At 43.6% G+C, this 22,640-nt stretch overlaps 2 protein-coding genes across 2 annotated transcripts; both read right to left on the bottom strand.

Moving 5' to 3' along the window:
* Window positions 1–659: 659 nt before the first annotated feature.
* Window positions 660–3,413, bottom strand: LOC115672537 (uncharacterized). The gene has a single exon (XM_030594342.2). It carries the CDS (start codon window positions 2,833–2,835, stop codon window positions 832–834), a length of 2,004 nt encoding a protein of 667 aa, XP_030450202.2. The 5' UTR covers window positions 2,836–3,413; the 3' UTR covers window positions 660–831.
* Window positions 3,414–17,537: 14,124 nt separating this feature from the next.
* Window positions 17,538–17,882, bottom strand: LOC115672444 (chaperone protein dnaJ 11, chloroplastic-like). The gene has a single exon (XM_030594253.2). It carries the CDS (start codon window positions 17,880–17,882, stop codon window positions 17,538–17,540), a length of 345 nt encoding a protein of 114 aa, XP_030450113.2.
* Window positions 17,883–22,640: the final 4,758 nt, after the last annotated feature.

Genomic DNA, 22,640 nt, shown 5'->3' with positions numbered 1-22,640 from the left:
ACCCTGTGCCAATCCTTACGGACATGGTTCGGTACAGTAGGGCAGTGTTGAGTCCACAAAAACACTGGGGCGGTGACATTGAGGTGGCGACGCGACAACACCAGAGTGATAGTGGCGGAGTCGAGTGGTGGCTTCGTTAATGTGATCGCAACGATAAGTTATTTGAGTGGGTTTGACTTGGGTATGGATCAGATGCGATTCGATTGGTTAGGAAAACTTAACTTTCTAATATGGCGAGGTTACCATCCAAATAAAAGTGCGCCCGGGAAGGCGAAGGAACGGCTCAACCTAGACTCGGTTCGCACATGGCAGCCCCCCGAGCCTACCCAGACCAACCAGGTTATAAGCGCTAATTTGGCGGATCTGGGCAGACGTTGCCAAAGCTTGTTAGGATCCACCGGGGTGAAATCGTCCGATCTCGAGTGAGAAAATTGCTTAATCGGTCCGATTACTTCATACTTTCCAAGTGACTGAGCTAACAAAGCAGCATGTTCAAGTCATTTTCTTTCGCTTCTTTCGGAACGATTTCGATAAAAATGGAAAGCCCTTCGTGTACAGTTTCTACGTCAAGCAAGGTAACGAGACTCGACGACTAGTTTAGTTGTTGTGTAGCAATTGAATGAGCCGAAAGCCAGAAGAAGAAAGGTGAAGCAAAGGGCATTGAAGGACTCTTCCTGGTCTCTTTTGCTGAATGGTGATTGAATGTGACGATTCTATTTTATGTACATTTAATGTCGATCACAGCAGAGACGAACTAAACCAAAAATTTCTCCCCGCCCAGTAGTTCTAATCTCGCTAAGCATTTCATATGTCGTACAGCTCCGGATTGAATCAATGGAACCCTCTCGAACCCCTGGACTGATAGAGCTCGAGCCGGCTCTTGGCCTCCGGCAACAGGTCCTTGATCGTGTACTCTTCGTTTAGGTGCGCCTGCTTCGTCGACCACTCTAGGACTATGAGCACCTCCTCCTGCGCGAGCGTCTCGCTGTCAGGGACGTGTAGCGCGATGTAGCACAGGAGTATCAATGCCGGGATTTGGACCATCTGCTCCCCGAAGTAGACAAGCTGAATCAAGTGCTTGACGCCGCCGGCGCTGATGATGGCCTTGCAATGGTAGAGGTGGAGGAAATTGTCCGTGCACGCGAACTTATTCAGGGCGATGGTGGACTCCATCGACACCTCAGGCTCCCTCTCGTCGAGCAACTTCACCAGCGGGCTGATGATCCTCGTCTCGGTTGCTCGGAAAGTCCTTGCCAGGCTGCCGATGGCCTTGATGCAAGTCAGCAAGAGGTGTGACTCGCCCTTCTCGATCACCTTCAACAATTGGTCCACGACCGCCCTGGCGGCCGGGGAAGTCGGCTTGAAGGCAGAGCGCCTCAGCTCTGAGTTCTGCTCGGCCACGTCCGCGATCTCCATCAGTGCCATCGCCGAAAAGGACTGAACGTCTTCGGGACCCTTCTCGAGCAGAATGGCGAAGCAGAGGAGCGCTCTCGATTCCGTAATGCTCCGGCAAATCCCGACATTCCCCTTGGAGAGCTGCCAAAGGGCCCGAGCGGCCATCGCCTTCATCTGGGCCTTGGTCGCGGGGTCTTCGAACTCTCGCCCCTTGATGCTACTCCCGGCCAACGCCACGTGCTGGGGCTGGTGGTGGTGGTGGTGATGCTGCTTGGCGCTGTTCTGGGCGGTCTTAGCATTGTTGGGATGGTGATTTGGGGCGTAGCTCTGCATCGACGTGGGTGGCTTGGAGTGCGAGGATGCTTGGTGCTTCATGGCGATGGTGTTGGCCACCACATTCTGCATTTGGCTTGGGGTTTCATTGCCCATGGGATGTGCAATGTGACCGTCCAGAGCTTGCTTGTCGTGATCATCTTCATGTCCAGGCGCATCAGCGTCACCCTGATTGCTGTTACTTGCCATCACCACTGAATGTATCGACATCTTCTGTTTGCTCGCGATCGCATACTTGCTATGCTCTTGCACGGTCTCGAACGCCAGATGGCTCACCAGCAACCTGATCACGTTGTTCTGGGCGAAATGATCCTGGCATTTCGGGTAGTTCGCGGCCAGCTCCGACACCGCCCACGCCACCACGACCTGGACCTTCATGCGGCCTTCCTTGAGGATCTTTGCAAACACCGAGCACACGCCCACGTTCACGATTTGCTCGACGCTCTCGGGGTCCCGCCCCAACAGCCCGATCGCCCTGGCCGCGTTCTCCTGCCCTTCCAGCCGCCCTTCCTTGGCGAGCTTCAGCAGCGGCGGCACCCCGCCTTCCTCGATGATCAGCTTCCCGTAGCGGTCGTTGTCCCGGGCCAGCGAGACCAACGAGGCAGCTGCGTCGGACCGGTCCTCTACCGAGCCCGTATAGAGGATTGCGATTTGCTCCCATATTAGACACAAGATGGGCTCGTTGGAGGCTATGGGCGGGAGGCCCAGGTACTCGTCGTCGCGGTCGTTCGCGGAGGCCGACACCCGCAGCAGCCAGGAGACGTCCCCGATCGAGTTCTCCAGCTGCATGGAGGTCTTCCGGAACGCAGCCGCGGGGATGATGGTGAACACGCGCTTCATCAGGCTGTTGCCCCGGCACTTGACCACGAGGGCGAGGGCCTTGTCGAGGACCTGCTCGGTGTCGGCGACGATCCGGCGCGTGGGGCGCTCGTAGAGGTCGTTGCTGGCGCGGGCCGCCTGGCGGAGGAGTGCGGCCAGCTTCTCCGTCTTGGCCTTGATCTCGGCGCAGTCGGGCTTGAACGACACGTGGACGTCGTCGGCCATCTTGGTCACCTGATCGGCCAGCTGGATCGGCCTGGCGAGAATCTGTTTCACTATGTCCGCCATGGCCTAATTAGCGGGACCTAGAGAAGAAGCTAAACAAAGGGAGAAGCCGAGATCAAAGCCCCACCAGTTTTCCTGCACCAATTCTGGCAAACTTTTGCTAACTTTTCGAGGCTCCTGGCAAAAGGGTATATATCGGGGGGGTGGGGTTCTCGGCGACGGTGGAGGGTCCCAACTGAGAAGGTGTGTTCTTTATAAGTATGCGAATGTGGAGACCACCATCATTAAGGCAGGCGACAGCAGCTCGGAAACTGCAAGTTTTGGCCTTTCTTCTAGCCCCCCCTCGAGGCGGCGGCGGCGGCGTCGGCGGGGCTGGGATTTGGGGTCTGGCTTCGTACGGCCGGCGGAGCAAGGTGGCGGCAATGGTGGGGAGGAGGAGGAGGAGGAGGAGGAGAGCGAGAATTGGCTCTCTGGTGGGGGTAACTGGTCAAACGGGTTTTTCTCCAACTTCTTTCAGACATTAATCTCGAACCACCATTGTTTCTTCGGTTATATATAGGAAGTTGGATTGGCCGGTCCCCAAAAAAACCTCTGGAGCTGCGATTCAATCCCCACGCGCCGTGGCCCCACGCGATCTCCATCCGACGGCTACGAGGATCGGCGTCGTCCGGCGAGCCTCGGAAGCTGCGGCGTGGGACGCACGCGCTGTTCCGGCGAGTGGCGCGCAGGCGGTGACGTCGTTTGACGTGATTTTCGCATGGAGGGGGGGAAATTTGGCCTTGTCACCACCAAGGACATCGCTTCAGCCTCCCATGCCGTGGGGGCCGCATGAAGTATAGCGCTTTGTCAATTATTGGTGCCCCACCGCTGATGCTTTATAAAGAAACATACATGAAGATTTATATATATTTACAGAATCTCATAATATTTCTTTCTACATTCAAATTTAGATTTGGGAAAAATCATTAGTGAAAAAAATCAGAAACGACTGACAAACACAACCATGACTCTTGAATTATATCTTTTATTCTTATCCCTAAAGTGGTCAATCAACCGAGGGTCTTGCTCACGAGCAGTTTCGGAATACTTACTTGGTATTTTTACTTATAGCAATTTAATTTACAAGGCACCGATTATTTGCAGCACGAGGGCAATTGGGACGTTGAAAACCGTGAAACTTCCTTAGTTGATTTTGTTAACAAATGTCTCCGAAACACTCGTTAATAAAGTTTTATTAACTAATTACTAATTAGGCATGCGTCGGGACCTAGTGCGCTAATATCAGGTTTTGCCATGAAATGTAGAAGTTTAAAAATGGAAGTTTAAAAAATCGTAAGGTTGAGCCGAATCGAAAGGCTCGGATGATACGATCCCTCCTTCATCCGAAAATGAAAAAAAGGGGTGATCTCGTAGTTCTTGATCCATATAAATAAGCTACTTGCATTTATCTTAAAGAAAGGGAGGAATGTATCTCTAATATCCGTACAGTTCGAGCTTGACTGACACACCCTCTTAGAAAAATTCCTCCATTTAATTCGATATCGCTTCGATTTGACCCGCGCAATTACCTGCCAAAATATTATGCACAACACGGTCAAAATGTGTGTTAAAACCGTTGGAGTGCTTAGATGTAATGCCCGATAATATTACAAAGTCAATGGAGTCCAGCTTCAATGAATCCTTTTCTGTGTTTTGAGAATAATTTTAACTGGCTTACATCATGTGCTGCTTTTGACCAAAGCCCTTTTGATCTGCACATACGATTAGCAATCTGAGTCGCATGAATGTAAAAATCCGTGTCCCATTTCAATGTTCGAACACCAGGGAGATGTAGTGAAGGGGTTACCTGGAGGGAACATATGGAAAAGAAATGCCCCCCAAACCATCGATTTGGGTATCAATTGCTCGTTTTGATACGACGATCTCTTTTATGCGAATGGAAGTGTCTCCCACTTTGGATGGATGGCTTTGCATGCATAGGGAGATTTAGTCCATTAAACAAAAATTTGGATGCTCCATTTCATTTTAAAAGAAGGGACAGAACAATAATGTCTAAATGATTATATTAGCAAGCTTTTTGCTTTTGTGCCATTCTATAGTTTTGTTGAGGTGTGTGGAGTTCGTGGGCTCTTGAATTTGGGGTTTTGCTAATTTTTCCTCGATGGCGAATCGAACCACCAAAAAGGAGAGTTGCCCATATTGGCATTTTTCTTTTCTTGAAAGTAGTACAATTTAGGGGAGCATAAAGCATAAATAGGCTAGCCTGTTTTCAGACAAAATGTCGAAAATGTTAGTTGAATTGTAATGACTCTAAGAGAACTATCAATTCGAGTGCAAATCAAATGGGTTTTTTCTAATCACGGTAGAGATTTCACACTCTTCCCTTGTCTTTTGCAATTAATTATGATTGGTCCCATTCCACCCTCTCTTTCTTAGGTGTTTTCCCAGTTTAATGATTAGTATAGCAATCGGGACCAGTCCGCATGTTCTCCTCCGTGAATGGGTACAAAGTCCCCGCCAAAATCCTATACGGAGGAACATGTGCTTTACATCATACATCACTACCTTACCTACAAGAAACTCTGCTTCCGGGTGTTGTAGCATGCGGATCGAGACAATTGAAAGTGAAAAAAAGGATGTCATACTTGCCTAAGAGAATGCAATGTATGGGAGAGGAGAAAAAAAAAGAGTTAGTGGGAGATTGCATCTGAAACTGTGGAGCATGACGCATATGTTCCTTTCTAAATGCTGTGAGTGATTTATCTAATGTGCAGATTTGGAGATAAGATGCGAAAGATCGAATCGATCTGCTTAAAATGTTTGAATTTGCTGGTGGCACGCGGGCGTGCGAACTGGTTTCACCATGACCTTTTGTGGTCCTGTGACAACAACGTTTCATCTTTTCCGTTTTGGAGCATTGTTTAGGTTAAAATCTAGACGTATTTGGGAGTTGAGATTTCATCTAATCCCTGTTTTGTATATTCGATGTGACGTTCTAGTTGCGGAGCTGCGAATCATTTCCCAACGTTGATAAATGCGAGACCATGGACATGTACGCTACTCTTTCCACTTATCATATCAGCTCATTTTTTCTGTTTCATTAAGTTGATAGCAGTGCATTTTCCTCGAGGCTTCAATTTGACAATCCTTTGAGGTTCTATTGTGACAATTAAAACAATGATAAATATTGCTCATAATTAAGTACGAGTAGTTTCTGGCAGATGTTGTGTTAGAGGAGTCTCACATCGGAGAATTGGTGTGATATGGAGCATTTAATATGTCATCATTGGCCCATAATTCATTGGCTTAGGCTTTGAGTAAAGGTGACTCTAGTTAGATATGTTGATTGGTTTGGACTTGGTGGCAATCTCTTCAGGTGAAAGTATCGAGCTTCTACTATGCGCTTCCAACAAATGGTATTAGAGCCGATGATAGATTGGTGAACCCTCAAATTTGTCCCGACATTTAATTTGGTGACCAACACAGTTTCCGGGTGGTGGGCGTTGATTGAGATATCCTGATTAAGAGTGGGGGAAAACCTAATACTAAGCTTACATATGATTGGGAGATTGTTCAGATGCACGTTTGAGTTATCTTAGAGAAGTTAATATATCTTAGTTGACTCATACCTCATTACTTTATTGTTTTGAGTGAAAGTGGGTCCAACATGTTTCTTCCTTATAGAGGAAATAAAGAAAGACCGATCAAATCTTGAAATTTGTTTTTATCGACCAAAAAAAAATCTTGAAATTTGTTCAATTTGTTCCGAATCGGCTCTTGTCTATGCCCAAAGTCCATTTAAAGAGACATTTTCTCGATTTAGCCTAACCCATCGAGATGAATTCTTTAAAATGGTTGGTGCATTATTTGAAAATAATCTTTGTAACATAGTCTTTATAACTACGGGGTAAGATGATCTGGCCTTGTTTGTTAGAGGGTAAGATAGACTGAAGAAGCTGATGTGGGGGACCTCCATGGTCTTGCTATGGTTGATGAAACCAGAAACATTTATCCAAGGCAGGTCGTTCCCCGCATATAGAAGTCAACTTATTATTCTGCATCGCAAACTTGGACGGTTCAGAGTAGGGACTTTTTAAGTCCCCTCACCATCCAGATCGATAAACGCTCATGCTCAAATCTCCTTATTACCCATTCATGGTGGTCTTGGAAGCCAGGTTGTACTGTGCAATACTGCATTGGCGCTCTCAGCACCAACATACAAATGGGTAAAGCTTGCGCGCTTCCGTTAACGTATACGTAGGTTTACAATCTAAGCGCAGATCTGCTGAAACTAGCATTACCCTTTTTCTTTTCTCTACGTCTTTTTCTTTCTTTTTGTATGCTCACGGTTCAGTATGATGAAACCATCAAGTACCCAGTCATCCATCAATCCCCAGAGTGACATCTCCACCGAAATGAAAACGAAGCCGGTGGTGGATGGACAGGACACGTACAAATGTCGCTTGATGTATACTAACAACTACAGAATAATCAAGTGCAAGCCTCCAAAGATAAAGACCCTACCTCCTCTATCTGATATTAAAACTTGGGTTATAGTTACACGTCTTGATGTCATCCTAGTGTCAAATGCAGCACGTGTTTCGTTCAGCCACTTGTGTGTTCTTTTCCTTGAGAAGTCAGTGAGAAGGTGGAAAAGTCAAATCCCAAGTGCACTGCATTATTGAAGATGGCATTCAGATAGAACAAGAGTTTCTAGGGTTTTCGCTGAAATAGGACACATATGCTTTGTATACAAGGAAAAGGTCTACTGTATAATTTCTGTCTCCATGTTTCTGTTTTCGGTTGGTCATTGTTCAGCTTAAGCAAATACTAACAATGGAGCCTTCTGTATTGTTAATCCTGCCTTCAAATCTTGAGAAAGGTTGATTTGATTTCGAATCCAATAACTAGTTGCAAAACGATGGTTCGACATGCTATCCAATGTTGTTTTCTGATATGAAGGCGGCTTAATTAGACAGTGTATAATTATGAAAATTTATATGCGCCATTATTATCTTGAAGTTATAATTGACCGATCTATATTTGCTGTAGAATGAACCTAGGCATAACATCGGTTCTTCTTGGGTATTGGATACTCCGTCCGCGTCTAGGTTGTTGTATGGTAGATTAATCATGTACAAAATAAAATGAGTGGGGAAAATTACCAAAAAAGTTTTAAACTTATTGCACTTGTGCGAATTCAATTTTAAATATGGGTGATGAGTTCCCGATCCGGTCCAGTCCCACCTAGAAATCGGGAACCAGACCTCCTAATCCTAGAACCGGACCATTCGATCCGGTCTAGCTCCCAAGCGGTCCAATGGAACCCGTGGAGAAGCAAAAGCATTTGAGCAAACGACATTTGAAGAGCGTTTGGAAGCAGAGGGTTCTTGGCTTTTTTAAGTTTTGACCCTCTGGCTTTGACAACAATCCTCGATTGGAGGGCAACGAACGATTCGATCCTTCCCCGAAGAAAATAGGAAAGAGAAAATTATCCTTTGTGATTTTTGGCCGGTTGTGCCGCGTAGGATGGTTAATGACATTAAAAAAAAAATGATTCATTTTAGCGCCGGTTGTGCCGCGTAGGATGGTTAGCACTGACTAGATTGCTGCGTTAGCGATTTTTGGCCAAAATTGGTCGGAATGACTAAATTGGTAAATTGTTAAAATGTTGAGGATTAATTGGCACAATTGAAATGGTTATAAAAAAAATTGACACAATTGAAAGGTTTAAGACTGAATTGTTAAATTATTATAGGTTTGGGTCTATTGGCAAATCATCGTAGTTTTATGACTAAATTGACCAAACTGAAAGGTTCAGGATTAAATTGACACAAATGCAATAAGTTTAGGATTTTTTTAGTAATTTTCTCCAAATTTGTGTGACGTGGAAATCCACTTCAACAAATAAACATATGGTTCATATTTTCCTCTTCTAACTCTAGGCAAATATCAATAAAGCCACGAATTGACAGTGGTTAAAAGGGACAACGACCTCTGGCAAAAAAGAAAAAGAAAAAGAAATGGGCAACAACCAAAGCAAAACGTTAGTGCTATGGCAAAAGGAGAAAAGGGTAAAAAATTAGGGCTAACTTCGCTGTGTTCTCTTTATTTGTTCTTTCTCTACACAGTATATGTTTCTGTAGATGATGACGAGATGTAAAACGTTAAGGGGAATCAACCCATTCGAGACGACAGTAAAGAAACAACAACAATATTTGGTATATAAAGGGTGGTCTATATACTTAATGAACTTCAGAAAGAGTGGACGCTTTAAGCAAATGGAGATCGAATCGAGCACCCCATATACTTAAATGTTCGGGGAAGGGAATAGAGTCGTGGTAAACCACTATGCCGGTTCGCTTGGGGATAGGTCAGATCAAGGTAGGATAACAGAGGGGTCATAGGTTTTATTGCACGATTGGTTAGAAGCTTAGTTGTCCAAGCATGGACAAGATGGGGACGATGGAACTTGCCAATGGAAGTGGAAATTGCAGCTCTTCCTTTCACTTGCAAATTCGCCCGGTGCCTCAGTATCCACCAAGCAATTTTTGCAAGTGACTGTAAGGTCTTAATTGATGCCATTCAACGAAAGGGTTTTTTGCTTTGGATTATTCAGCTTTTTGTTACGGACTCTTGCTTTCTACTTTGCAGCAACACAATATGGAGTTTAACGTGAACTTGTAGGCCCAATAATGGCGCCGCTCACGAGCTTGCAAATTGAGCTTTCCATCTGTAGGAACTGGATATTCTTTTCATTTTAACAATCTCCCCGTCTAGAGTTACAAACATAGTGTTAGTAAAGTTTTCTTTGCTTCATTGCTTTACCGTAGGCACCGGATTTCTTCGTGATGTTCGACTGCTTTTGATGGAATGGAAAGCTTCTTCTAGCGCAAAGAAAGGCGAAAGAGTCGGCCGCATAACTTAGGACATCAAATCTGTACACCAGTCTTAGCAATACTTGTAATCTACCGAAATACTTGGTAGACACACGTAGAATCCCCCACCGTATGTGTGTGCACGAGACAGTAAGTTCATCGAGTGGTGAAAATCATTCACGGGCTGTAGGTATCAAACATGCCCGTGCAAGTGCACGTGATGGGTTCGAAGACGAAATGGGATAGACATGGGATGGGTAAATGATTGGGGACGAGAAAGTTAAAGTGAATAGGGCTCGAGCCATTGATGAGGCTGAAGTACTCTTTGTATGCGTTTGCCCGCGCTGGAAATCCATGGAAACCGCAGTGAAGATTCCAAACTACGTAAGGACAAAGCCAGCAAACATGTAGTCTCTCCTTCGTACCACCTCCCTTTTTCCTTGCACAGGTGACAGAACCCTTATTCGTACGTCCTTTCGGCCCTTCCCGGTTCACTGACTTATCGCTCTCGGCCATGTCGACTGTTTCGGAAACAGCTCGAAAATTGTCTTTTGGGAAGCCCCCGATTGACAAGGTCGCATTCGAGCACGTTTAGTCTGTCGGGCTCATTAATACGGCATTAGTTTTTCATAGCTCGAGATTAATTACAGAGCGCACGTCGAAATTGTTATCACATTTTGGGTTTCACGCTCGGGGTCGAGTGATTCTGGCAAAAAAATTAATTTGGAAAAAAGAAAGAAAGTATGGGCTAGGAAGCACGGACACTCTCCGGGAGCCTCCGTGTCGTGTCGGACACCGACACTAGTCCGATACTCTTTTTTTTATTATTTATTTGTGAATTTTGAATCAAATTAATTTGATCGAAACAATCATAAAAATGATAATTTATCATACATATATAAATATATACGTAATATACAACATGTCCCAATGTGTCGGATTTCTCATTTTTTGAGAAACGACATGTCGGCGAGTCGTATCGTGTCGTGTCGCGTGTCCCGTGTCGGTGTCGGTGCTACTTAGAGTATAGGGTGAAGCAATTTTGGTTTCTTCTTTTGGAGGCTACAAATTCATCGATGCGAACAAGAACGTGTTCTTCTCGCATGGAACTTTCCTTGTAAGCTTCATACTATAGTAACGTCCAAAGCTTCGTGCGGCCTTCTTGAGCATAGGATGCTTCATATGCACAGGTTTCATACGAATGGACTGATTGCCAACTGTTGTATATAATACGTAATACTGTTTTAATCAGAAAAACATAAACCCAATGTATATATAATCTTTACAAGAAAAGATGATTAAATTACAAACCAAATATCGATTTGCTAGATGCTATAAATATCGTAAAGGAATTAAACAAGAGGTGAGGTACGGCTAACCGAATTTCTTTAAGGCGATTAATTTCTACCAACGGAGTAAAGCAGCTTCACGAACTATGCCTCTCAAGAAATAACGCCTCGAACCCGTTTGTATTAGCGCTATACGAACAAGACTCTATCGAACACTTCTCGAAACCGGCATGCTCAGAAGATTATTTCTGAAGAGAAAACTCAATAGACCCTCTTAGAGTTATTCTATGAACTAAAAAGACCCGTCTATTAAAAGACAAAGAACTCTTCTACTTGAGAATTGAAGAGACATCTTAAAACTGTTGCACGAGAACTAAAGAGACGCACCCCCTTAATGCGTCCATTAAAGCTCCAGCATGTGAACTGAAGAGACGTCTCACACTAATGTTGAGCCATTAACAACACTAGCATCATTGAGAAGACTTGTACCAAAATCAAATATATTCACTTTGAGAGAATTTTGTCTGCGTTCACTGTCGCTGAAGACACGTGATGCACTTTGTCGCTATTTGTGTAGACACAAGACCAGTCAAAATGGGTGATTTGGATTGGGTTGAAAATGATCCGATCCAAATTGATCAATTTTAATGAATATAAATCTAGTGATTTATACCCGACTCGATCTATATCCGAACCATAATGCTAAAATACTTCGATATTTAACCAAATTAAACAAAACTCATACCTAAACTGAGGTGAGAGCATGTAGAGATCGAGTCGGGTTAGGTTTAAGTAAGTTGGGGACCCATTCAACACTCATATTATTTTGGGCTTTATCAACTTTTGTTTTGTTATATTAGTTTTGAGTTACAACTCTCCTTTAAGTTACTTACCGACATTAATTTATTTTTATTTGCCAACTTTTATTTTTAGTTACCAATTTTTATTTTCCTTAGTTAGGAACATCTTATATTTACCGATCTTTTTATAGATTGCCAACATTAATTAATGTAAGTCACTGGATTTTTTCCTATTGAATTACCACCTAGGATGATGAACTCTCAATTAAGTTAGTAACTACATTCACAAACTTTTATTTGAATCCCGTAGCACAACGTCTTAAATTTAATAACTCTTTAGAAATTACCAACATTAATTAGAGCGACTAACCAAATTTTCTCCGATAAGTTATGAACTAATTTTGAGTTACCAACTCTCAATTGAGCTGGGAGAGTTGGAAAGTGAGAAGTATCCCTAAGTTAGATAAATAAAATAAAAGTCGATAACCTTTTATAAAAAAAAATGGTAATTTTCAAACAATTAAAATAATTGGTAACTTCTTAAAAGATACGGTAATTATCAAAACTTCTTGATAGTTATGAAGAGTTTACCTGAAGAAAAAAATAACCTCTCATTTTTTATATCGACTCTTCTCCATAGTTATTAAGATTTCTTAAATCTCACCAACACCGGAAAATAAAAATAAAAAAATTCCTCTTCTGGACACAGAAATCAAACGCACGCATCTCCGTGCTCGCTATTGGATACCATGTAAATGTTCTTCTGATCCCAACATTGTCCTTGCCCTCCCAACCTCCGCATGACCACACAATTACCTCAGCATGTACTACGAGCAAACGATCTCCTTGTCCTCTTTAGGTCGGACTCGTGAGGGCCAGCACGAACCTCGATGCATGGGCACGGGACTGACAACTAACGAGCAAAAATACCCATCTGCTGATCTGGGTGTCTCAGCTTGCGTGCAGGTGACGTTTCTATTTCGTCTTTACTGTCAACTCGGGTAAGGCTCGAAGCTCAGAGACAGCACAGTGGAAAAGAGGAATCTTCGGGTGGCTCCTCCAGCTATCGGAGGTGGAAGCCGGAGAGATGTGTGTTGACGATGGCGGACTCACTTTCTTTGTTTCTTATTTTTTTTTTGGTGTTTCTGTTTTGGGTGAGTCCAAATTAAAGATCGAAAATCAATGGAGGAAAACGGCATGCGCAGACGTCCAAGTCAGGGTTGCATCAGCTGCAATTATGATGGATTCTTGTCACTATCTCTCTCTGTTTCTTTCCTGCACAAAACAGTTTTGCAGTGTCCCAAGCAATGAAGGATGAATTTCTAGGATATTCTGCTCTTATCTCAGAAAGCAAATTGACGATTGTCGTCCGCTCAGGGATTTGGAACTTCTCTGTTATACTATTTCTTGATTCTTTGGAGGGTGAATTTTCTTGTATCTCATGAAAATTAGGACCGCGCTAAATCAACTCTTAAGATGGCTCCATTCGCCTCTAGAAAATTTAAAAGACGGAATCACCCAAATCACGAGTCCCACTCCCCCACCTTCTCTATCTCTCGTCAGCTCCTTCCATCTCTCACCTACCCTCGCCGCCCAAGCCTCGCCGCTTCGAGCTCAAAGCCTACATTACTCGGGTCGAGGCCGTTCAACCAGAATCCCTTCCGGCCGTTTGCTTGGCGTTCCAAGGTCCAAGACGATGTAATGCAACTGGAAATTATTTGTTATTGGCATTCTACACCAATTCAACTTCATTTGTGACTTCCACGCCGAGAGTTCAATTCTAGTTGTTTGAATAGCTGCTTTATATTATTTGTCTAGCCATATTGTTTATGGTGTTAGAATTGATCCGTTAATCGGTTGTAAAGTCAAATGCAAGAATGACGTCATTTTCTTAAACGATGGAGGAGGTGGGGACAGAAAGGCCCAAGAGGTGATCGTGGGGTTGAAAGTCTAGGCGTTGAAGCTAGGACTTAGAGTGGGGTGGGGGTCGGCCATGGAGGAAAGGGTAGCAGCAACGACGAGTGAGCAGGATAGCGGTGGAGTTGGAGGGTGGTCTCGCCATTGATAAACTGGCCGAGGGGCGGATTCGGTGCCGTGCAGCGCTTGGAGTTACATGGAGTGAGAGACTAAAGCATTCCTGTCTCGCTTTCACGAACTGCTTCACGTATATCTTTCTCGCCGTGCAACGAGACACCGTTTCTTCTCTCTCTCCTCTCGAGTAACGAGCCTTGAAAAAAACACCCCATTTCTCGTCCAAATCTTTTTCTTATCATCCTCTCTTCCATGGGTTTTCATTGGATTTTATTAAGCTACTTCCCTCCATCAATAATGACGGACATTTCATAATGTTTGAGCTCGTCATTGTAATTTTAGTGAGGCGGCTCGACTTCGGCTCACAGACGTAGTTTTGTTGATCACGCCAGGATAACTTTAAAACATGAAAAAAAAAAAAAAAATGGGCCCCTTGCCTGCCATTAGAGGTGGCAAATGGGTGGATGGGTTGGGTTTTGAGTGGGTCATAGATTAGTTCAACCCAAATTTACCCGTTCAACTTACATTGACCCATTTTTTTTTTTTTAAACAATTTAGATGGCTCATACCCAACCCACCTCAAATCCAACCAAAGCCCACACACATAACTCACTTTTTAAACTATACCAATTTGGCATTTAGTAAATTTAAAGTATATTAAAAATAAAGACAAGACAATCTCCACAAATTTCCATCCGGCGACTTCACCCCTTCCTCCGCCGCCGGCACCACCCTGAACCGCTGCACACCCAGGCCACCACCCTCTTCAACTGCAGGAACTGGCATAGTCCATGTCAGAATTGATCGACTTGATTTAGTAGTAATAACTCTGTTCTGTTTCAAAACTTTAATCCACCATGGGAGAACACATAACGAGGAGAGTTTGGAGAAAGAGTTGATGCATCTTCCCTCCGTTCGATATGAACTCTTTTGGGCAGTAGGTAGCATCGTCAAAATGAGTCCAAAAGAAAATTGGGGCTCGACAATTCGTGGTCCAATGGGCCTCAATTCGGCCCATGGGAGAGTCCGCGATGCACCCGCTCGAAGATGGGCCGGGTTGGTTAACTTGCGTCGCTTTCGTTCCGATTCGACCCGCTTAGGTCCTTTGAGCTGTCACCTTTGTCACTATCGCTGCTGGGTTGGGCCCCCTAAGTCCACGTGGCCTCGACCCGAACCCGGTCCAAGCCGGCCAGCAACCAAAGTCCGCCGGCTAACCGCCGGTCAATGAGGAAGCTACATCCATCTATAGGATGTCACACAAACATTAAAAAAAAAAAAAAGTACAATAAAAAATGGCCCAAACTTCGGCTGGATGTCGATGAAAATGGGCCCATATCGTTGTCGATGCCTAATGTTTCTCATTCCTTGCCTTATCCAGATTATAGAAAAACGTCACACGCGGACAACGAGGGTCGCTGACACGTGGCACGCTCCCGAATCTCGTTCTCGACAAGTGTCACCTCTCAAATTCAGAAGCTTGACGCGTACACAGGTGTCATCGGGTCCTGAAAACCAAGGCATCTTTGTTCATCGAACCGTTGCGGGCAACATGGAAAGATGTCCCATGTCCCGATGAGGCTTAGACATTGTCCAATTTCTTATTCAAATACTGAAATAAAGGGACAATGGGAGGTTTCCTAGACTCTAGGCTAGTGTTTGATATTGTTCTTTTGGACGAACGGCGTAGGGTTTGATGTCTCTGAGGTTTTTTTGCAAGTGAACGCAAAGTGATATGGAGGGATTCTATGTCCAGAATGGTGGCATCGTAATGACCGACGAGATCGAATCTAGGTTTCGTGATGAGATCGTGCAAGGACGTCTGATGCTCTAAAATCAGCTTTGTCCTGCGGAATAAAGAGGACATTTGATCATAAGATGCCGGGACATGGTCAAAACATTTTACATTCGCTTCGTGCGGAAGACACTTAATATTAATTGAAAAAGAAAAAAAGGGAATATTGAATTTTGCGTTCAAATCCCAGGTCTCGCACTCCACATAATTTGATGAAATCTATCGTTCCATGAATCGAGCCTTACATTATGTGTGAGGGCATAGTAACTCGCGCGCAAAAATTTTGGTTAGTGAAGTCAAAAGTTCAAAGATGATTCTACAGTTTGAGAATTGCTAATATATTTAGAATATGGATTGATATCATGAAAAATTCAAACCGGTATACCCGTAATAAATTTACTTTAAACTAATTTTTGGATCACCAAAAATTCCAAAATAATACGCTTACGGCAGACTTATCCCATATTAATTTTTGGGTCACGAAAAATTTCAAATTGGTACACGTGTGAGTTGACCTGGCAAGTCTACGTGGAAATCCGGTACATAAATAGATAGATTTCCAGGCATATATGAGCAGACCTTCTAATAGTGGTGGAGTTTGGTTGATAGAGCTTAATGATCGGATGACTGTTACCTTGCCTTCGTCAAAAGCACAGGTGAACATATAGATTTGCCCTTTTATTTGTCAGGTTAACTGAATTATTGTCACGTGTCATCCATCTCAATAATGTCACAGTAAATTTTGACAGAAAATAACATAGGATAAATGTATCTCACACTTATCGGTTTGGGGTTTTCGATAGTATTAGCCCTTGGAAAATTTGTGATAATTTGAAAGATTACCATCATAACTTATGAAACCCCTTTTGTAAGAGGACGAGGAAGCGGGAGACCGTTAGTTGCTACGTCGTCATTCAGCAGACGAAAAAGTTCGTTCGGATCGAAGAAGCCGTATCATTCACTTGTTTAATCGGGAATCGTATTGTATTCACTCTCTTTTGTCAGCGGGTGCAGAGTCAGTTGCACGTGAGCCCCCTCCTCTTTTCCGTCATTTCTGAGTCAGCTTCTACTAAGAACACAACACACTGTTTCATCAGTTTCCCCTTCGTTCTTGTCTTGACGTGATAATCCTGTAAATTAATCTCTGTCATCGGATTTAACTAAGCAGTAACCTCGTAATTAAGTCCATCCTGTTCTGCATGTCTCAGACAGTTTTCATGAAAAACCGGAGAACCTCGGAATCTAATGAAACATCATTCAGATTTTAGGCAGAACTTGCCTAGTTGTTCAACGGCAGATGTGTTGTGCAATGTCTGTAATCTAACCCACGGGTGGAGTTAAACGTTGAGGAAGACTTATGTTCAACGTCGATCCGATCCGTCACGCACGTTCGAGTCTCCACATCGTTAAGTGCGAATAATATCACGTTCGAGATTTACTTACCTAAAATGGTCTTCCTTGTCATTGGAAAAACGCACTTTCGTGCACGAGGATGGCTTCATTGGACTCTTGTTATGGTAATCAAAGGGAAAGAACTGAGGAAGAGAAGCGAGTTCTGAATACTTACAACATGGTTTTCTAGTTTGGAGAAGTAGTCCAATGAACTTTGCATAGTCCATATCAGAATTGGCACTTCTTCATTATGGATGGTTTGAAGCTTAAGGGGAAGCATGGGGTTTTGGATTAATTAGCAAAGAAATTTACTCATGCACTATTATGCACAACATCTATTTGTGCGTAGCAAAAAAGTAAGAAAGAAGTAGAGAGCTGCCGAGAGAGAGAGAGAGAGAGAGAGAGAGAGAGAGAGAGAGAGAGAGAGAGAGAGAGAACTCAATTCGTTTCATTGGGACATTTTACTCATATACACGAAAGATGATGGCCTGTTACATTTCCCCTGTTTCTTCTACTCTGCTTTTCAACTGAAGAACAGGATTGTCCCTTCCTATCTGCTCTATGTATTTGTCTAGTCTTGTATCTACCAACACTGATCAGTCTCCCACTTCTTGCAAGTATACCCCGAAAACTGGGACATCGATGCCGCGGCCGCTGCCATCGCCGCGGAACTGAGGGACGACCCGTACAGTCGGTTCCGCCTGAAGAGATCCTGGTCGTAGTTTGCTCTCTTGTCTGGATCAGACAGAATCGAGTATGCTTCATGAATCTTCTTGAACTCATTGGCCGACGTTTCTTTGTGGGTCACCCCCACAACGTCGGGATGGCAGACCCTCGCCAGTCTCCTATAAGCGACCTTGATATCGTTGAACGAAGCGCTCGCGGAAATCCCGAGAACCTCGTACAGAGACGATGCCGACGCTGCCATTTCGGTTTTTGCGCTCGGTGGCCTCCCGAATTCTGTGGAAGTGTAAGCAGCCACAGTTTTGGGCCTTGGAAGTCTGGCAGAAGATGAGGATTGAGCGGAATGCGTGTGGATGACTTTGGGTTGAATTGGGGATTGAGTGAAGCTTGGAGATGAGGAAAACATTGGATGTTTGTTGTTGTGAATGGGAAAATGAGGAAGCTTTTCTTGGAGGTGGCTTGAGAATGATATGGTGTTTCATGGGATTATATATATATATATATATATATATATAGAGAGAGAGAGAGAGAGAGAGAGAGAGAGAGAGAGAGAGAGAGAGAGAGGGACTGTGTTTGGGGAAGGAAGTGTTAACCATGGTTAAATTTGAATATGGTGGACATTGTTTTGAGAGGCTTATCCATTGAGGATCCTGTACTGAGCTGACTCAGCCAACTGTTTATATGGATAGACCAGAATTTCTACAAAGGTCCCACTATTTTATCGTCCTCGTTGATTGCAGGAATTTTGGGTCATCATTAATAAACCGCTTTGTACATGTTCATACTTTAGCTCCGAATTAATCATACATCCAAAAATCACACGCATCTGCCGAAAAAAACCTAATAAGTTCATCAAGTGGACTTTCCACTTGAACTTGTTGATTCTATGCTGTATCTTACATCGTCAAAATCAAACAACAGAGCCCTGTTTCTGTTTTTAGCTTCTCTCGTATCTGGTTCTGTTGTTATCCATATGGATGAGGATTCAGCAAGGCAACAGTGACAGAAAAGAAGACAAGCCCGCCAAAGTTCAGAGCCCAGAATTCAACTTGTCATTATCTTTATGTCTAGGATATGAATGGATCGTGTCAATCTACTACCTATGATGCCCCATTCTGAAGCGAAAAATCAATTCAATCTAATGTAGTTACTTAGTCTGACGTCCTTCTTTACTAAACAAATAGGACCACTACATCTGGGCAACGTGAGAAATTCCTATAATACTATCTGTCCTCTCATTGCATTGGTGTACATGATAAATGAAATTGGGGAGCGTTTGTGGTTTTTGCTTTCAAGGAATGTAACTATCCTTGTTCCCTCGGTTCAGAAGATTCAAAAGGGAGCTGCTTAACTTTATCCACTCTTTTTTTCCCCTTTTGTTCGTCACCGTTCCTTTTGTCTCCTCTACCTTGTGCCGTAGATTAACGAGGATGTAGGGTCTTGGCCTAGATACACAGCATCAAGCTGATCTCACTTTAATTTAAGTAATGCACACTACACATACACACAAACACAGTTAAATGCTGGCTTAATAGTGAGTGCTGTACTTAGTTGTTTTTAACGGCGCGCAAAGTGATTTTCTTCATCTGATTCTCATCACCATCGCTATGTGTTTTCTAGTCTACGTATCGGTATTCATTTTGAATCCAAAAGATGATTAATTTCCAGTTACAGAGAAGACATGGTACTTGCGAGAACAAACTAGAACACGGAACCCAACCGCAAGTCAAACCAGCCTGCCACCACAAAGAGCAAAGAAGAGGGAATTGCGTCTCTCTCAAATGAATGTGCATGAACAGAAGGTCCTGATTGTACACTAATCAACTTTAAAGATTGTGGTCTTGCTTTTCATTTTATGGTCTATACATTAGGAGATCTTTAACATTTACACTTTACTATTGCCCTCGCTTTCTCAGGAATGAGGGTGCTGTGCTGCTTTTGTTCCTTTTTTTGGAAGTCTTCTCATTCTCAGATTTCATGAAGAACTGAGTTTCAACTTTTGTATCAGCATGTTGGTGGAATTGGATTGGATGAATATTCACCCAATACTGTTAAATTGTGCTATACACTTCATTAATAAGCCACATCGGTTACTGAGTGTGTCGGAATTTATCAATGGCGGTGTTTCACCGAAAATTGGTGCGTTACCCAAACAGTGAACAATCTTTCATCAAAAGTTGATTTTTGTCTTCTTTTTTTTTTTTTTTTTTAATGAAATGGAGTTTTATGGTGATTTTAGATAGGAATCAATTCGGCTTGATAATGAAGATAAATAGCGAACTTGAAGATAAAACACTAGAAATAAAAATGATGGAAAATAAAAGGACAATAATATTAATAAACTGCAAAAAGTAAAATAGGAATGTGTTTGTTAGGAGTGAGTACTAGTCTAGGTCATATCTAGGAACCGCATCAGCCGATTCCGAGTGGTTCTTGGTTCCTAAAATTTGGAACTAGGGTTAACCGTTCGATCAAGCAATAATAAGGGTTTGATTTGTGTAATTTGTAAAGACGTGTAATTACAGTAATTCTCTTTCTCTATGATGGGGGATAAAAACCAAAATCATATCAGCTTAAGGCAAAGATTTTCGTGTAATATCCCTTTTAAATGCAAGCCTCCTAATACAAATCAGGAAATTATTCAGGCAGTGATGCAACAAGGCCCATTAGCAAAACCTGGGCCTCATTAACACGCTTAATCGGGTTCCCCTCCATTATAAATATGTTCCTTTTGTCGTAAAAGACAAGCACCTTAATTGGAAAAGAAGACAAGTTGCCATACATCATATTGGTTGACGATGAAGATTGAACATGTTATCAGTGTTTACAATTACTTTTTTAGTTGCAGGTATTATTATAGAAGGAAAAAAAATTCTACACAACCGGTCCCGGTATAACCCGGGAACTGGACCGGGACCGACAGGTACGATTATCGAGTTGACAGGGTCGGTTCCCAGTTCCATGAACAAGGAACTGGACTTGTACTGTCCAGCTCCCGGTTTCAAATGGGGAACCGATTTATTCTGAAACCAATCATCCCTAATGTTTATGTTATTTTTTCATGATTACACGCCGCCACTTATATAGCCCACTAATTACAACCCTTCGCTAGCGTTTACCATTCTAAGTACGGTAACAACGTACTCCCGAGATTCCGGTTCTCCTATTTGCACGCCGATCTTATCCACAAGCGGTTACAACTTCTAAAGCCTTTGGGTTATTTAATCGTCACTATGTATCCTTGCCTTTAATTGACCTCTTGATCCTCGTGTTCTCCCCTTGTCCTCAATAGTTTTAGACAAATTTCAAGATGGCTAGCATCTTGCTTGCTTTGTCGATGAGTTTCACTTAATACCTCTTGACTACTTGTAGATGTCGATTCAACGTAACTGTTGATAACTCTATTTCGTAGGCATAGATATCAATGTCATATAGTTGTCGATCGTTCCGTGGCTTGGACCACTTTTGTCGATCAGTCTTCTCTGATCGACCAACCTTGATCGTATGTTGATCACGATGAGTTGGTTATGTTTTTGTGTAAACAATCAGTGAAGTTGTGAAAATAAGTTTTGAGCAACTTAACTTACTCTTTACTACAGGCAGAACTACATACATTTTAAAAAACTCCAACCAGGAGCCTCTATGCAAGTTCTTTGGTTTTCCCACCAATATAGTATTCTTGAATCTTGTTGATGCTGGCCAGTGTACCATCATGGATCCCCCCCGAATTATTTGGTCTCGGCTCATTTGAAAAGAATGCTGTAGCATTTAAACAATTAGGGCGCGAATATGATAACCATTCCGTTTTCTTATTTTTCTATTTTTTTTTCTAGGAACAGGTTTAGAACAGAAATCCGTTTGGTAAAATAATTTCGTTTTTTTTATTTTTGGGATAAATTTTGGCCCAGAAATAGATTTGGAATAGAAACAGAAATAACAATTCTATTTTATTGCTCACCCTTGCCGCCCACTCGTTGCCACCCGCCACCGCTCTCCGACTGGCCACCGCCATCGCCCGCCGCCGCTCGTCAGCCGGCCGTCCACCGCCGTCGCCGCTGCGGTCTGCGCAGCGCCGTACTAGCCGGCCGTCGTTGCCGCTGGCCACTAGCCGGCCGTCCGCCCGCTCGCCACTTGCCGGCCCCCTGCCACTGCCCGCCGCTCGCCAGCCATCCGCCATCACCAGTTGCCACAACTCGCTGGCCGTCGTCTGCCACCGCCTTTCGCCGGCCGACCGTCCACTATCGCTTGCTGCCCCCATCGCCGCTCGCTTGCTGCCCACCGCTTACTGGCCAGCCGCTGTTGCTTGTCGCCACCGCCGCTTGCCGGCCGCCCGCTGGCCATCCGCCATCGCCTGTCGCCACTGCCACTTGCCGGCCGTCTGCCGTTGCCGCTCACCGGTCGGCGGGAATAGAAATTTTGCGTCATTATCAAACGAATTTCTATTCCGGGAACAGAAATTTTGTCTAGTTATTAAACACTACTTTTTGTTCAGAAACTCGTCCGGGAAAGAGAAGATTTTTTAATTTCTAGCCAGAAATAGGGCCGGGAAAGAGAAATGTTGTCATTCGCACCCTTAGGGATTGGATCGCGATGGAATGAGCATAAGTAATCAACAACTCGCGCAACCTAGCTTTTGGCTGTACACGTTCATTAAACTTTACTGCTTCCGTGTTAACGTCCTTGCTCTTGCCATGCCCAGTGTTTGAGCAAATGGCTAGGACATATTGGGACAACAGACTTGGTGCTGCATTCTGAGTGTATCTTAGGATGCGTTGATTTAGAGAAAGTCAATGGACGATCATTCATTCCAGCTTTCCCTCATCATTTTATAAAGTGTGCAGAGAGATGCAATCGATAGAACTACATTGACAGCACAAGCTCTCTGTTTCACCATCTGCCTATTTGAAGAACGTCTTTTCAGGAAACACTTTACTGTGATATTCTTGTAAACTGCAGCTTGTCCGCAATTCAAAGGACTCTTGTAGTTATTAGAACAACTTAA

This window comes from Syzygium oleosum, unplaced genomic scaffold (assembly GCF_021117445.2).
Source record: "Syzygium oleosum isolate NSW1041296 unplaced genomic scaffold, Sole_v2.1 Sole_v2.33, whole genome shotgun sequence".
NCBI lineage: Eukaryota > Viridiplantae > Streptophyta > Magnoliopsida > Myrtales > Myrtaceae > Syzygium > Syzygium oleosum.
Note: the sequence above shows the minus strand (reverse complement) of the source record. Positions and strands in the feature narration are given on the sequence as shown.

Bases quoted from the DNA above. Each gene is read 5' to 3' on its own strand.
- LOC115672444 (XM_030594253.2), bottom strand. From the start codon at position 17,882: ATGGCAGCGTCGGCATCGTCTCTGTACGAGGTTCTCGGGATTTCCGCG.
- LOC115672537 (XM_030594342.2), bottom strand. From the start codon at position 2,835: ATGGCGGACATAGTGAAACAGATTCTCGCCAGGCCGATCCAGCTGGCC.